Below are 16595 nucleotides of genomic sequence, written 5' to 3'. Positions count from 1 at the left end.
ATTGTATAGTAGGAAGAATGTACTAAAGCACATAGCATTAATCATGGCATTAAGGGGGAACATGGCTTGTGGAGAACAAAAAATCATCAAAGAAATGTTTTTTTTTTATTACAGTATTGAAATCTACGGCTATTCTTTCGCATGTAAAGCTTAACTTAAGTCTTCTAAGATCAGTATTTCATCCACAGTTTATATATGTGCAATGAGTATGAGCTGAATTCAAAATGTTTTTGGGTCACTTATTTAGCTTGTCGGAGTGATATCTCATCATCTAGAACAGCTACAGCTACTTTCTTTTACATAAAACCAAAACTGTGTATCACAAAGAGCTGAGAGCAGAATTCTCATTTTCTGCTCATAGATTTCGAAAATCTGATTTTGTTTTTCTTTATTATAGTGATGGTAGATATATTTAATTTTGATCAATTTCAGAATTACTAGAGATGATTTCATTCGAAAGTCGTTTGCAGCATTGCACTTATTGCATATTACAGTATATAGCTATCTGATAATATTCACTTTGTGCTGAATGGATTTCTTCCTACTGTCTCTGGAAGCAATAGAGAGGAAGCTTTGTGTATTTCATAAACTAGTTGACCTTGAAGAATAATTATTGCATATTTGAAATCAGCTTGAAAAACTAAACAAGTCTATTTAGTTTCGTCCAAGGAGGTTTAAAAAAAATTCTGGAGTGGAAGCCCTCGCAACGCCTTGCCAGCAAAAGTGAAGCCAGCTTTTGCCCACCAAAGAGCTCGGAAACATGCGCTTTTCTGGTGGTGCCTACATAGAGATCAAATGGCTGTGATCTGTGTGTGTAAATACTAAGTTAATTATAAAATAAATAATCGTTGTTGCTGACGAAAGTAACGAGTCGAGAGGATTATTGGTGATTGATCTCCAATAAAATTTGCCATGACTTTGAGGCTTATTTATGAAAACTAGTAACACAAAGACACACTTGGAGCAGTATCCGACCCGTAAAAGTTGCCATATTGAACTCGTCTGGTGTGTGAGGAAAGCGCTCGCTTTCTTTCGCCAAGCGCCTATGGTTTATCGTGCCCCTACTAAGATGGCGGGCGCAGCCGCCATCTTTTGGTGGGCACGGCTTCACTATTGCGCAATAATCGCCACTCCAGCAATTTTTTTGTAACCTCCTTGGTTTCATCAGGTTTGGACATAATATACAGCAAAATATCTCCACAAGCCGTGTTCCTCCAGTGGGCTTATTTGGACTGGTTGCTACATCTTGGTAAATAGGAAACTTGAAAGTACAGCACAACATGCAAGAAAGAACTCTAGAAGGGCAGCCCTCCTTGAACAACACTACCAGAATAGCACTCTTCTTTCCTTGTGGTTTGTTTCTGCTTGCTTTGCTGTATTCTTAAAGGGCCCCTCACCAGGTTTGACAATTTTGAGCTAACGAGCCCAATGCATACACTGGGCGTTCACGATCACGTCTGCCAAAATTTGCAACGCTACGCGCCGCGGAAATGGGTGAAATTTCAAGGTGAACGCTGCTTGCCCTTCCTCTCGCGGGCGCGCGCTTTAGAGGATGAGGGGATGACGTACATGACAAAATGGCCCTATGTAGATGGTAGTGCTGTGACGTCGCTCTTCTACGTAGACGACTGTGCTCTGACGTCGCCAACAGTAGCACGTGACACTGGGATAATTATTTGACGCGACATGTGTAGTTTGTGTAATTTGTTGCTTGAATAGAGTAATAAAGCTTGAGAGAAATAATGAGACACAGAAAGGGAATGTGTGGGTCTTTTTCATTTTCTTTCGTGAATTGCAGCGAGATGCGGGGCTAATGTGCCTCCTTTTCCCATGCGTTCGTGTCCCCGTGGTTAGCGCATCGAGCAGACGCCAGCCCTGGAAACGAAAGTAATGTTCTGGCGCGTTCGAGCACTCATTATGCTCATTTATTCTACCGCGTCCAAGTAAACGTTAATGCGGCACTGCCTCATGATACCGCCACTCTCGTGCCCGTACAAATGTCTCAATTTTCGTGCCCGTCCCGCAGAAACAGGCAGTACACCACAGAGAACGCCGACAAAACGCCCACGGCCGCTACATAAAAAAAAAAGGTAGCGGCCGTGCGACGCCGCTCGCGTGCTCGGGCTGGCTCGGGCACGTCATGCGCACGTGACCGTGCATGCGCATGACGTGTTCATGCGTATGTGTCAAGTGAAGAGGGCAGGGAAGGGATTTGGCTTGCTAAGGCTACACGGAGCGAGTGGCAAGGGTTTGAAACTTGCCTCCTCGCATCATGGTTTCGCGCCGCTACAAATTATTGTTTTTCTCAGCTCGTAATGAAGCGATTTAAAAAATTCTTGCGGCATACTGCTTATCATTCGGCGCACAACAAATTCCAGCGTCTAACTAAAATTTGCTATGTGGCCTGGTGAGGGGCCCTTTAAGATTCCTTCTTACTCTGATGTTGGATTTGGAAAACCTGCATGCAGTGTAATTGTGATTGGTTATGTGTAAGTTTTATAATAGAACATGACCCTCTTTTTATGTTGGTTGTCACCAAGCTAACATTTGCCTTTGATGAATTGTTACATGATCTGACATTTATTGTGACCAGGAGAGAATCTAATGATTGGCTGTCAATTTCTACTAAACTATCATGCACAAATATTGCATAGGCTCTTATAAGGGCCTCACTGCCAACTTGGCATTGAGGCCCTTACGTCCATGAAGATGAGGAGAGTGAAGGCACAGCTGTGGACTCTTTGAGCTCTCGATGAGGCAGCCTGCCTTGCAAGCATACTGCAATGCAATATGAGGCACTGCATGATATTGGCAATGAAGCTGAGGCGACGACACCCATCCACTGATGCTGAGCTACAGTGATCCGCCTTACGGGTTAGAAGCAGTTTTTGCGCAGCTGAACAGAAACAGACATGAAATAACAGCAGCATTTGTGTTCAGAACACGCTTGGCAAATGTGAGAGAAACTACTCTCAATTCAACAGAGAAGGACTTGTAATTGTGTTTGCTGTCAAGCATTTTTATCAGTGCATATATTGCTAATCGGCATGTACTTATGGTAACTGATCATTAGCTGCTTCTTGAAACAATGTGCCCTAGGAAGCAAATTGAGCAAGTTTTATCACTATGGATGCTTTGTTGGTGCACGATTTTGAGCGCTTATGACCACAATCTGTTGTGTCGAGAAGAGAAAGAAGTCATAATGCAGGTGTGCTTATTCAACTTCCTCTTGCTTCTGATTCCAATGAACTAGCGGCACCAAGTGATGTGTTTATTATTGGAGGGTTGCTATAATCTCCATTAACTGCCACAAAAAGGGTCACATCACAAAAGCTTGCCTGTCTAAAAATCTAAACCATGCAAGTACCAAGGAAACCACTATTTAGAGGAGAAGTACGGAGCCTTAGAGGAACAGGAAGTCTGCTGCCTTTCTGTTTTTCACATAGGTTTAGAGATGAAAACCGCAGCTAGGCTTGTGGTGACAGTGTGGCTTTCTGGTCAGCCACTAAAATTGGAAATAAAGCTTCAGGGCAGCATTCTCTATAATAAGTCCAGCGACCTTCACTTGCCTCTGGCCTGAGAGAATGCAATCTTGCTTTATTAACATGGTCGTGAGAAAGTTTAAAAATCGTAGCATCCGCGCATGTTAGTATTTTGTTCAACGACAACAAAGCACAGCTTTTTTTTGCTGATGGTCGGAGAAGTTGGAGCCAGCTTGTTAGGAAAAATTGGTTTAAAAAACTGGGAATTGTGCTGAATAGGACGAACAATCTCACTGAAACAACATTCAAAGCTAAATTAGCTGAGTTCTTTGCTGTGTTCAATGAAGCACTAATCATGAATTTAGAGCCACCCGTACGCATTTACCTTGCTGAAGACGCGACACCAAAGCTCTTAAAATGCCATTTGCATTGTGTGATGCCATATGTCGAGAACTCAAACTTCGGCCTTGAGGCATTATGAAGCCAATTTCCGCCTCTGACTGGGCCACGCCAGTGGTCGTGGTGTGGAAGAATGGATCCCTATGAGTGACATATCCCTATATGACAGGAGCACAATAAATGCAAGCATCAAGCCGTTGGTTTATCATCTGCCAACGGCACCTGACTTGCTTGAAACTCTTCCAGGAGGACAGATCTTTTCAAAGATTGATTTAACACAGGCTTATCAACAGTTGCACATCAACAAGGCCACTTCAGAGATGCTGATTATCAACATGATTGAAGGCTTGCACGCAGTGAAGTGTCTACCATTCTGCATTTCAGCCTCACCATCTGTATTTCAATGCTTCATGGGTGCTCTCCTCTCTGGACTGCCCAGTGTTTATGCCTTCTGAATGTGAATCTTCGGAAGAACTCAGTGAACAGACCAGTTGCAACCCATACCAAGCTGTGTGTCACACAGTTGCTATGGTCGTGTTCTGAAAGTACCATCGCGGCTAGGCATTTGCACACGTCAACACGGAATCGACTGAGATATGTAAGGGTTCAATAGAAGGGCAAAGTATTGTATATCAGCATCTGGACGAGCAAGTGGAAATGAGGAGAGCAATGTGGCGCAACCGATTAATCTGAGCTCGTGACTACACAGCCAGCCTTGCAAGCATCCTATGATGCAATAAAAGGCACTTTATGACACCGACATAGTCGAAGGTACAACATATATTCCAACCGATGAATTCCAAGTAATTGTTGAGAGCTTTGAAGCAAGAGTGATCTCCAACACCATGGGTGGCATGAATGACAACTTAATCCACGAATGTGCTTGTAAACCAAGCTCAAGCAGCAGTGGCAGCGATAACAAAGATGAGTAGTCAGTTACAGTGTGCATGAATGAATAGGTTGATTATGGAAAGGATAGTGTTCACTTTTGTTGTGGTGTGTGGTCATGGAAGAATATGGAGGATTATTATGCATTTCATGCTTAAAATCTAAAATTCGACCAAATGGCTCAATCCTATATGAGACCTGTACCTCGTCAAGATGGTTAGAAAAAAAGAAAGTGGCCCTTACACGAGTCCACACAATATGGCTTGCATGGCTACTGCACCATGTTTAAGTGCACCATTTCATCTGAGGGATCTGGGACCACTACCACAGCACTGAATATTAAACACAATGGAAGCAAAACCTTCTCCTGTCACGATTTGTCGTCATTTAAACCTGCTGACTTGTTCACTCAATTACTCGTAGTATTGAACTTGTTATCCCCCTTTAGCACAAAAATTATATTTTTTTTATGCACATATACCTGTTACAAAAATAAAAAAGACTTACTTGCCCCCTCTCCCTTCTTTAGATACGCACTCAGTTTGAATAGTGATGAAGACCTTGTATGTAATGTGCATTCTTCCTTTTCCTTTCAGGCACATAACTCGTGTGATGGAAGCAGTTGTACAGCTTATTCAAGAAAAGGACTCCTCTCTTGAATACCTTTCATTAGCAGATTCAAAGCTTCGTGGGGAGTTATGTCTTGTTATTAATGCACTTGGTAGTAATCAGTGCCTCACATCAATTGATATCACGTGAGTTTTCTTCTCTCTTATATTTGTCATATTTGCATTCTTCATAAGCACACCCACTTCCACCTGTTATGGTGCAGCCACTACATCTCTGGTTCTCATATGGGGGTCCGCAAAACCCATCCTCGAAAAAAAAAAGGGGTGTTTTTTGGACAGTGGCCCCTTACGATTTTTTTTTTATGCTTCACCGCATAACACCTTTGCATTGCGGTGGAGCTGACTTATGTTTCCCTTTCTCCATGAAATGGCTATAAAGCTTTTGTTGCAGTTTTCTGTGACATATGCACGCAAGCATGCTTTTCCAGGCTTGCATATTTGAAGAGAAAACATAGCTATAAACAGGTTGAATGTGGCTGCAGACAGCAGAGCTTATTGACAAGCTGTTGAGATCAAAGTGGCGTGGCACTTTAATTTGACCATTCTTTGCCAGGGAGAAACGAAAGGCACCTATTTCGTGCTGCATGTTGTGTTAATTTATGACTCCCCCCCTCCCCATTTTCTCTCACTGCAAGGGGTCCCTCATCACTTCCACCAGTCCACGAGGTGTCCCTGAAACATTCATGGCTGAGAACCACTGCACTACATTATGCATTTAAAATTAATTTTCTTGATGCAATGAGTATTCTGTTTTTCAAACCAATCTGCTTGCTTTGCATGAACACATACATGCAGAATGTGACATTGTTTTGCTGCTTGCTTATGTGTCGTTGTTCTTTCCAGTGGTAACTACATGGGCCTGAATGGTGCAAAGACCCTTGCAAAGGCCCTCCAAATCAACTCTAAGCTGAAAAGCATTCTTTGGGATCGGAATTCTACACCTGCTCAAGGTTTTCAAGATATTGCATATGCACTTGAGAAGTGAGTGCTTCCTCGTGGTCACTTTTGCTGTGCTACCACTTGACCAAAATATTTCATTGTGACAAAGCATAGCTTTAAGCTTTGAGGCTGAGATTTTATGCCTTGTATTAGTGTAGCAACAGATGCGCTGAAACGAAATCTATGTGGCGTTCCTAGAATTAAAGGGATCCTAAAGGTGAATATAATGGTATTTTAATAATGCACGTTGACATAATATTTATTATGAATATGCAGCACAGATTTCATGCCAAAAGAGAGGCTTAATTTAAGAGAAAATCACCTTTAAAGGGACACTAAAGAAGAAGAAGAAGAAGAAGAAATGATTTTATTGATTCGAAAAAAGATAATACATAGGAAAAATAATATACAGAAGGATGTTCCAAAGCTCTAGGCTGCAAGGGGACCAATGAATTGGTTTAGATTGATAGAGAGAAACAATGAATTGGTTTAGATTGATAAAGTGTGCTCGGAGAACTCTTGTGTAGTTTATTTCACCACCATAGGTTTATTATTAGAGGAGAAAACCAAGTTCAAAGTTTCATTTTTAAATTTCGCGCCGAACTTTGTAATTCGTGACGTAAAAGATTTCAAAGAGCATTTAACGTATTTTGGTGCCACTGGCTTGACGAAACTTCCACAAACTCGTTATGTCAAGTCTCTGGCCCCCTCAGAGGACAATGTACTTCGATTCAACCAATTAGGAACTACGTAGGCCCAAGCAGGCGCCGTCAAAAATATGTGACGTCACGGCAAATGGTGCGGGAATTCAAAGGTGGCGTCGCCACCCGTATTTTCATTTTGCGCGTTTTCTCGCTTATTAAGCGTCTTCTCGCAGCAAGCGTGGTGTTTTTGGTATCGTGGAAGACTACCTTACTAATGCGAGAAAAATCGTTTTGCTCTTTAGTGTCCCTTTAAGTGTGCTTGTGTTCTCCTAGTATAATTCATACTGCCCGCCCCTGGGTAAGGAAAGGCACATCACATACGCAATAACCACCTTTTACTGCCCAAAAGGCGGCGCTGTGGTTTCTTGCCTAAGAGGTAAAAGTGCTACCAGAAAGCAAGCTGGTGACATTGCATTGAGGTGGCATTTTTCCTGGCAGTTAGAGTGAGTTCCACAACTGAGTATTCAAGAAAGTATTGACCTTGCATATTGACCTTGCGACTTCTTGGCCACATGGTTATTGGCTGAAATATTAAAGGGTTTGTGTGCTTATGTTGTGTGTTGTAAAGCCCTGACATTTTAAAATTAACCCAGAATTTGTTCCTCATAGCCTGTAGCATTGCTTCAGGGCATTAAAAAAAGCATAATATGTGTAGTCGTCAGCAAGCTTAACTCGAACACTCCGCAGCGTGGCCTGGACTGGTTTGACTGATGCCAGCCGCGAAGCGCTGGGCGCTGTTGCCAAGATAATACCTCGGTATGCTTGGATAGTATGCCGGCATGCATTGGTAACATCTCGGCAACAGAACCCAAAGTTACGCGGCACTGGCGTCTATCAAACCGTTTCAGGACGCGCTGCAGAGCGTTAGAGTTAAGCTTGTTGATGACTCTACATAGACTTGTGCGATTACCTGAACCATTTTTTTTACAAAACTTTTTACTAAATTTGCGATTCATGGTGCACCTGTTAGGCATGGTTTTCTAGCTTCGGATGTCTTCGTGAAAGTTAGCATCATTATTTTCATATTGCAAGCAGGATAGCAGAGGTATGCTTTTAGTTTAAATATTTTACACAAGACCCTGGAAATGAAAACGTGATGTCTCATATTGTCTGCTTCCCCCGACGTGCTTACTGTAAGAAGCTGTCACTTACATCTTGCTTTTGGTGCAAGTCTTGATTGCACGTCATTAACTATTACGAAGGCCATTAGTAGTTTGATCTGGATATTGCATGTGTTATGTACAATTCTTAGTTTCCCTGTGTTGTTTCAAACACTGGAGCATATAAAAGACGGTTTAATGAGTTTAATAATATTTTCACTTTTAAATGCTAATCGCATTTTAGCTTGCACGATGAGTTCCAGATGCATGGACACTCTAACCTCCGGTATGACATCAGCCACTCATGCACACATGCGAGAGACATCAGTGCAGCACATATCTACACCAGATAAACATAAAAATAATAAAACTGTTCAGAAGGTTGCGACGAGAATTTGAACCCTGTTCCTTTAGTACTGAAACCCAATCGTCTAGCCACTATACCGCACATGCATCCCTCATCTGCTGGAATAGAACACCTTTGAGAATGTCCCATGTGTAGGGCTCCGTGTTTTCGGAGTTTATTTTTCTTGAAATTTGTATGACGTTTTTCAGGGTTTACTTTTTTGGTGAAAATTCAGCATTTATCAGAGTTCACTTTTCGTGAATCCCCAAATCTCCGAAATTCGGAGTTATATTTTGCATTATTCTCAGTACTCCAATATCTTAGAGGAAATGATATCTGAACACGAAAACATCAGAACACACGAAGCATATTTTAGTTACCTGGAAGGTTTGACTCCACAAGCACATGTACACACAAGCGTAAATACTTGAATACAAAACACCTATGTTTGTGCATATTAGAACCTCAAAGCTTGTTGTAATAGAGGCAAGCATACTTTAGGAGCTAACATAGCCAGAAATTTTTTTCCGGGGTGGGGGGGTTCTAACCATACTTCACGTAAGATTATGTGTGCGTGTATTAGACAAATACAAAATGGACAAATTTCGGTGGTGTTTCATACCCCCCGCCCTTCAACCCCCCTCCTCCCTTCAACCTGGCTAAGCCCCTGTTTACGAGGTCCATATATTCGATGTCGTCTGCCGCGCCCCAGTGCCGCCAGGTGACTGTATATAAAGATGTGGTCTTGCGCTCCCAGGGGCCCTACATACTTTGATGTCTGTCACTCCGTGCTCGATAAGCCCTTTGCTAAATGTGCAATGGGTGTGGCCTACGAGATACTATTGACGTGAGGTAAAGTTCATATCGGCTAAACCAGCCAATGTATTACTGACTGCTTAGAACATGCCCTTTCGGTAAAGAATGGAACAGGGTCATATTGGCCATTAAAACCGGAGTTTATCGGATAAATCTGAATTGTAAAAAATTTGACCGACAAGTGCATATCGGATTTTTTCGGATTTATCCGAAAACACGGAGCCCTACCCATGTGTAATCAAGTGCATTCTGGTACTTTTCACATTTTCCCTATTGCTGATGATTTTTGCAAGAATATCCCTTGGGCAAGTCAACACATTGACAAGCTTGATGTGGCAATGGAGTGTTGTTGAGTTGCTGTTCATTGGAATGTGGGTACAGATAAGTATTTTTAGGAGACATTCAGCGACAATGCTTTAAGCATTGACTTTGGCAATCATTGTTAGATGGTTTAACCTGTGATGTATGACTCATATGGTATTCACATTGACAATGATAATTAGCACCAGTCAATTTCTGCTATAATTTATCTTGCCCTTAGGAACTTCACCCTTAGGTACATGCCTTGTCCAGTTGTTGATATCACCCTGGCGATGAAAATTGCACCTGAGCGCACCGAGACTGCCTGGAAGAAGGTACAGTAGATGTTGATATTATAGAGTTAATTTTGAAAGCATTCATGATTGTAACTAAGATAATCAACGTTTATTGCTTACAGTAGCTGTGCTCTTAACGTTCATCATAAACTACTTCTACAGGAAGGTTCTTTTTTTTAGACAATGCAGATTTTTTAGAAAAATGCTATGACAGTCAGGTACCTGTCGTCGTCGCACATGAACTCAACGTCGAGGCGGAAATTTTTTGCTCTGCCTAAAGTTATATTGAAATAATTATTAACTAAAACTGGTTAATTAACTTTTTAATTATCAACTTAGGCAGTTGTGTATATGGAAAAGTCATTGGACGTGGCAATTTGCAGCATATCCATTTTTTTAGTAATCAAGAAAACTCGTAATTTGTGATATTTGAATTTGAAGGCCCCGATCCAGGTGGTATCAAAACTGAGTGCGCCAGCTGGGCAGGAAATTTTGCCGCTGTGTTATGTCAGACACACGTTACACAACAGGTACTGATGTACACCACAGGCACAGGTACACCACAGGCACATAGCCGGTGCTGATGTCGCAAACCACACGACATTAAACCAATGCCTCTTAAAATGTATATACTGTCGGATATGAGACTTCATATTGGAGCAAGTACTGGTTAAAAAGTCATATTTCTCCCACTCTTGTGCTTCAGTCTTACGGTTGTGTTTATAAGTTCCTAATGGTCTTTATAGATATCTGAACTTCTGCACCGTAACGTGTCGCCTAAAAAGCACAGCAATAGCCAGGCATTCCGACTGCAGCAAGGATTCCTGTTGAGCTCAACACAACAGGTGACAAATTTTTTTCCCTGCTACATTTGGAGAACTTGAGCATTTGGCTTTATTTTTGTTCTCACATTTGATCTTGCTACCTCTCTTTTGTGGGCTGGCCTTTATGTCTTAGATGGTGGATCGTTGGATGCTTCACCTCCAAGATGTAATCAGGACGGCGCAGGCTTCATCTTCAGAAGATGTCACTTGTGATGAGGAAGTGCTCAAGGCTGAAGGATATTTGAAGGATGCCAGCAGTGCCAAACAGGTGTGTACTGTACAGTAAAGCTCTTTGGTTTTTATTGTGCAAAGTATTGGGGATCGAGAATATATTTTTAAAGTCGCATATATTTGTACATCGAACTGTACAATACTGTCATGCCAGCTGATGCCACTGAATTAAATGCACACTAATAAGACATTTTGTTACACTTTTCTTAATGGATAGTTGTTGATAATTACAATATGGAGTCTGAATTTCTTGTGAATACAGCAGGTAATTTCTACAGTCTTTTAGTGAGACCAGCAAGGGGATGGTACAGCTGAACCAGTTGTGCCAAAGGCTACGTGTGTCATTTGCTGGTACAAAATATTGAGGGTAACCACCAAAAAAATGAAAGTAGTGGTAGGTAATTACCTGGGTTTTGCCAAATTCATATTCAGGATATTGGGAGTCACTTCAATTGTTGAGTATCGCGCCATTGCAGCACATATTCGACTGCATACTTGTGTTGTAATGCCTGTGACTGTTTTAGCATGCCCACGAACCCATGTTCATAGACTTATGAGCTGCACATCTTCATGCTTTATCCTGTGAGATTGCAAAGCATGTGCACAGTCATACCTGCCAGTGGACCCGTTAGACCAGACACGCTGTGCTGGCTCTGTCACCCAGTGTCGGGAGACTTTCATCGGGCAACATTCAGTGTGCTTATTTTGTTTGTCCGCATGGTTGTTTTGCTTCTGATGGTGAGGGCACACATTGTAGAATATGAATTCAGAGCTAGCAGGAGTTTAGAATCGGCTGTGCACAGAACACTATTGTGAACTGAGTCTAAGGGCATTCAGGGTTTCTTTCGATGTGCCCATGTTGTAAGGAGGAGGCTTTCTTTTGTCACATATACATTTTTTGTCACCTCTTTCTACTTTCTTTTTTCAGCTCTTGTCTTAGTTTACTATCACCAAAGGAATCTTACAAAAGTTGAAATAAATGAAGGACTGCAGTCACTTAGTTTATTAGCTGCTGCAGATATACTGCAGAATAATTAAAATTTGGGTGAGTTGGGACTGGTTATGCATCTGGAATAGGCTGGGCAAAAGGCAAGGACACAAGACAGGAAGGAACAGCACTGTGGTGTATGTTTCTTCTGCTGTGTGTCCTCGTTTTCTGCACTATCCATTCAAGATGCTGCATATATGGAGTGTTTTACTCCAAATAAGCTGTTCCAATTTTAAAATTTGCCCTCCCCAAAACTACCTGTGTTCCTCCATTAGCCTACTCCAGATGTAACATACGGTTAAACCTCATTATAACAAAGTTGGTAAAATCCCCACTTGGTTAAATATTAACATTTTATTACAGTATTGACTTGCTTTTATGAGAATTATTCCGTGCCTCTTGCCTTCATTCTTGCACATACAGACTTCGTCTTCCTACTTCAGTCAAACCCGTCTATATCGAACTCGGCTAAATCGAATTATCCTTTATATAGAACTATTTTCGAGCACTGCAATGATTTAACATGGATGCATAGGAAAACTCACGGCTACATCAAGCAAAATAGCCGGAATACTTGATATATCAAACATGGGTTGTGTGAAACACCCCAAAAGTTGGCTTTCCCTCACAAGAAGTTGGCTTTTTTTCACAAAAGGGGACTTTTGCACATGCATTTGGGAAAGTGAGTGGTGTGATTATGAGGGCAGTATAAATACCACATTTTCTCGCCTACAACCCGTCCCTGCATGTAACTACCAATGCCAACTCCAAACCGCGCAAAAATAGGAACTAAAAAAAATCCCCGTGTGTTGCCTTAAGCCACCTTCCTTGCATTATCATGAAGCGATTCCGTGAAGCCAAATTGCGCACTAAAATTCACATAGAAAATATGGAAAACCTTTAAAAGTTTTATGTCGAATCATGCAATATATCAAACTAATCCCATTTTTTAGCGAGTTCGATATATGCAGGTTCAACTGTATACCATCCTTCAACCCTTGCATAAGTGCTTACCTTGCTGAAGTTCATGCACTGTGTCGTTTTGTTCTTGTGACCTCAAGAACATTCTTCATTTATACAATGAAATGCAACTTACTGGACTGATGTTTTTTTTTTTTGTCCAACACAAAATGTTGCTTATGCCTAAATTTGTTCCATGACCTTTAAATTAACAATGCACAGGATGATGGGTGTTTTTCTATCTATCATAATTAAACGTTGCATCTGTGTTTCCTTCCCAGCTGCTGACTCGGCTACATGATGTCGTCCTTCAACAGGAGGAAGCAGGCAACCCAATCGAAATAAAGTTACAGGGTTGCGTAGACGAGATGGAGAAGACACTGAATGCTTATCTTAAGGTTGGTATTCTTGTCCGTTGGATGTTAGCTATTGTTCAGCAAAGTTAGCCAATAAACTAAAAATAGATCTTGTGCATTACATGTCTTAAAAGTAGGTTTGAAACCTATGCATTGCAGAAAATAAAAATCAAATCTTCTTATGTAGGAAAATTACTGGGTACTTGTTTGTCCTGACTAGTGCATAGTTGACTTTACTGCTTTGAGCTTCATTTCTGCTTTTCGAGTATAGTAAAAGAGTGATAGTTGTTAGAAAATTTGCGAGGTATTTACTGAAATCTACTACTGCAACTCTCTTCTTTTGGCGTGTGATGTTATATATAAAAGTAGGAGCACTGACACTAACATTCACAACACCATTTTATCCTAGTTGATGAAGCAGTTGCTGCTGCTGCTGATGCTGTCAACAGGACCTTTATACAAGCAATTATGTTTTCTATCTTTTACTGCTTTTCTTTTTTTCCTCTCTCCCTTGTTTCCATGTCTGAAATGAGGTATGTCTTCGGAAAGTTTTGAAAATTGACAGTATTAAGTTGCCTGAGTGCAAACAAGCATATCGGAAATGATGTTCAGGCCGGAAGGCACAGGCAAGGCATGTAGCCCTAAAATATATGTTCTCAAAAACAAAGCACCTTACGGCTGTGTGATTTGCCTAAATAATCTGGAAAAAATGCAGGGTAAAAGGTTTTTGTGACATACATGGATCTTAAAACATCGGCTATTGCCATGAAAGTAACACAGGATGGTTATGGTAGTTGTTTCTATTTCAGGATATATATATATTTGGCTGTTTTTGAGGGAGCTTTTTCAATGACATAAAACAAATTTTTCAGCCATAATCAAATAAAAAAGCAACTTTTATGTTTGCCTTGAATGTGTGACCATGTCCAGCAGTAAAATACATAGCAACTGTAAATATGTAAATTACTTTTATGCGTTTTTTTTTCCTTTTTCTAGAGCTGTGTGAATAGCAAAATTTTGGGTGCGAAGCGAATTCGAATAATAAAGATTAAGTGCGAATCGAATTGAATAATTTTCGAATATTTCTCAAACATTTTTCGAATAATTCGAAGTGAACTTACAGAAAAAAGTTGCAGAGAATCCCTAAGTATGTTCTTATGAGATAGCAACATGAAAGTGTTTCTTTTGCTAGGTTGATGAAGCGCTGGCAGGGTGGTGTTTCATAGTTGTCTTATCAAGAATGAGGCTACGTAGAGGCCGAATTGTATTTATGTACAGGGTCGACCACATCTAAGCTGAACACCTCATTAGTATTCAAACCGGTAAAACTAGAACGTTTCTTATACTTCACGAGTGCAATGCCCGTTATAGAACGTCTAATCATGGTGTCGACAAACACAGTAATGATTTTCCGAATTATGTATTAAACAACAGCTTCAATGAGGTCTTGAATACTAATGAGGTGTTCAGCTTAGATGTGGTCGACCCTGTACATGATTTGGCGCAACCAAAGTGTTGCCAACAACACTTTACATGTGATAGGCAAAGATGCCATTTCCTCAGCCTCTCCTCCTCTTTCAACTTCTGTGGAAGCCCAACTGATGTGGCAGACAAGGGTGTGCTCCCTTCAAGTCCGGAGTTCCAAATCTGCCTTGTAGACGTCGATATGTAAGAACACCTGAAATTTTGGATGCTAAAAAGCTTCAGCGTCCAATTTTTCGAACTTCCTGCCCAAATTTCAGGTCCAAAACAGCATTAATTGACCCCCCAACTCTGCCACATCTTTCATCTCTATATTGGAAGCAGCGTTTTCTTGAGTTAATACATTTGCGACCGTAGCGGAGCTTGAAAGGCAGCTTTGCCGCAACACGGGGGTGTGATGAGGTGAAGCATACTGAAACTCTAGGGACCACTTCCAAACGGACGTTGACTGTCTCTTGGCTAAGTTCGACCGTAACCACCGTGACCGTAACGGACCTTGAAAGGCAGCTTTGCCGCAATACGGGGAAGAATATTGAAAATCTAGGGAACACTTCCAATCGGACGTTGTCTCTTGCCTAAGTTCGACCGTGACGGAGCTTGAAAGGCAGCTTTGCCGCAATACGGGGGTGTGATGAGGTGAAGCATATTGAAAATCTAGGGACCACTTTCAATCGGACTTTGTCTCTTGGCTAAATTCGACCGTAACGGAGCTTGAAAGGCAGCTTTGCCGCAATACGAGAGTGTAATGAGGCGAAGCATATTGAAAATTTGAAGGGGTCACTTTCAACCAGACGTTGACTGCAGTTGTCTTTGGGAAGTTCGAATAATTCGAATAGTAAAATTTCAGTGCGAATCGAATCAAATAGCAAACAGTATTCGAAAAATATTCGAAATTTCGAATATTCGCACACCCCTACTTTTTTCTTTTTCCTTGAGGGATGTATAGCCACGATTTGTCAAACGGTGAAAAAATTTACGGCTAAATGGGTTATTTTGACAAGTTTTTATTACTTGAAATTAACTAGACTTGAAGTGAGCCAGGGTGTTTGTGTGCTGTTTATCCGCCTACTGTAATGTTTTTTCCTAAGAAAGCCACTCAGGGATTCTGAAGGGTAAGCAATAATTGCTGAATCACGTAGGATGCAGCTTGTAGTTATAAAGTTTTGAGGAGGGAAGCAGAAATATGTTTTCTCATGACAAAAGAAATGTCGGGGCAAAGTAATAATACCAAAGCATAAGCCATACTTTTTCTTAGCATCATTGTTGTCATGATCAATGTGTCAGAAAATGAAAAGACAAGCATTGCGATGAGACTACCAAATAATCAAAGATAACGTCATCAAATTTTATAGAAAGTTTTGCTAAATTGATATGCAGCATTTTTTGAACAGCTGTCTCTTAAAATTTTTCAATGACTCGGGTAGCTTTGCAGGCTTTTTGTAATCAGAATGCCTCTCTGTGGTGTTTGACAGACAACTTTTACTTCTAGAATAGAAACTGCATGTTCACTTAGAAATCTCAAGTATGGGTTTGAAACTTTTGTTCCGAAGAAAGGCTATTTATTTTCATGAGAAAGTAAAAAATTTATGCGTAGAAGGTGAATAGGTTCATACTTCACAGGCTTGCTTCCTTTTCTACCTTTACTACATGCCTTCTTTACGCTTTTCATTTTAGGGAACTGCTTCGAACATGTTGAAGTGCATTGAAGACCAGTGTCCTACAATCATGTCTGATGAGGTATGTACGAGTATCAGTGCAAAAAGTTGATGTTACTCTTATCATTTTCTTTTTTTTTCTGCTTCATAGGTAGTGGTGATACAGTAGACTCTCAATAATTCAAACTCGAGGTGACCTC

At 41.0% G+C, this 16595-nt stretch overlaps 1 protein-coding gene across 5 annotated transcripts in view; it reads left to right on the top strand.

The window, feature by feature from the left end:
• The window catches only part of LOC119374584 (F-actin-uncapping protein LRRC16A), a 127994-nt gene that overhangs the window by 53379 nt on the left and 58020 nt on the right, over positions 1-16595 (top strand). For all 5 annotated transcript variants that reach the window (XM_037644777.2, XM_037644750.2, XM_037644773.2 and 2 more), the window contains 7 exons: positions 5366-5524; positions 6242-6379; positions 9845-9938; positions 10646-10744; positions 10857-10991; positions 13184-13300; positions 16415-16477. In XM_037644777.2, the coding sequence (XP_037500705.1) occupies positions 5366-5524; positions 6242-6379; positions 9845-9938; positions 10646-10744; positions 10857-10991; positions 13184-13300; positions 16415-16477 (805 nt within the window). The remainder of the gene's footprint in view (positions 1-5365; positions 5525-6241; positions 6380-9844; positions 9939-10645; positions 10745-10856; positions 10992-13183; positions 13301-16414; positions 16478-16595) is intronic.

The sequence above is a fragment of the Rhipicephalus sanguineus genome, chromosome 1 (genome assembly GCF_013339695.2).
Source record: "Rhipicephalus sanguineus isolate Rsan-2018 chromosome 1, BIME_Rsan_1.4, whole genome shotgun sequence".
Lineage (NCBI taxonomy): Eukaryota > Metazoa > Arthropoda > Arachnida > Ixodida > Ixodidae > Rhipicephalus > Rhipicephalus sanguineus.
This window is presented reverse-complemented; position numbering and strand designations above follow the sequence as displayed.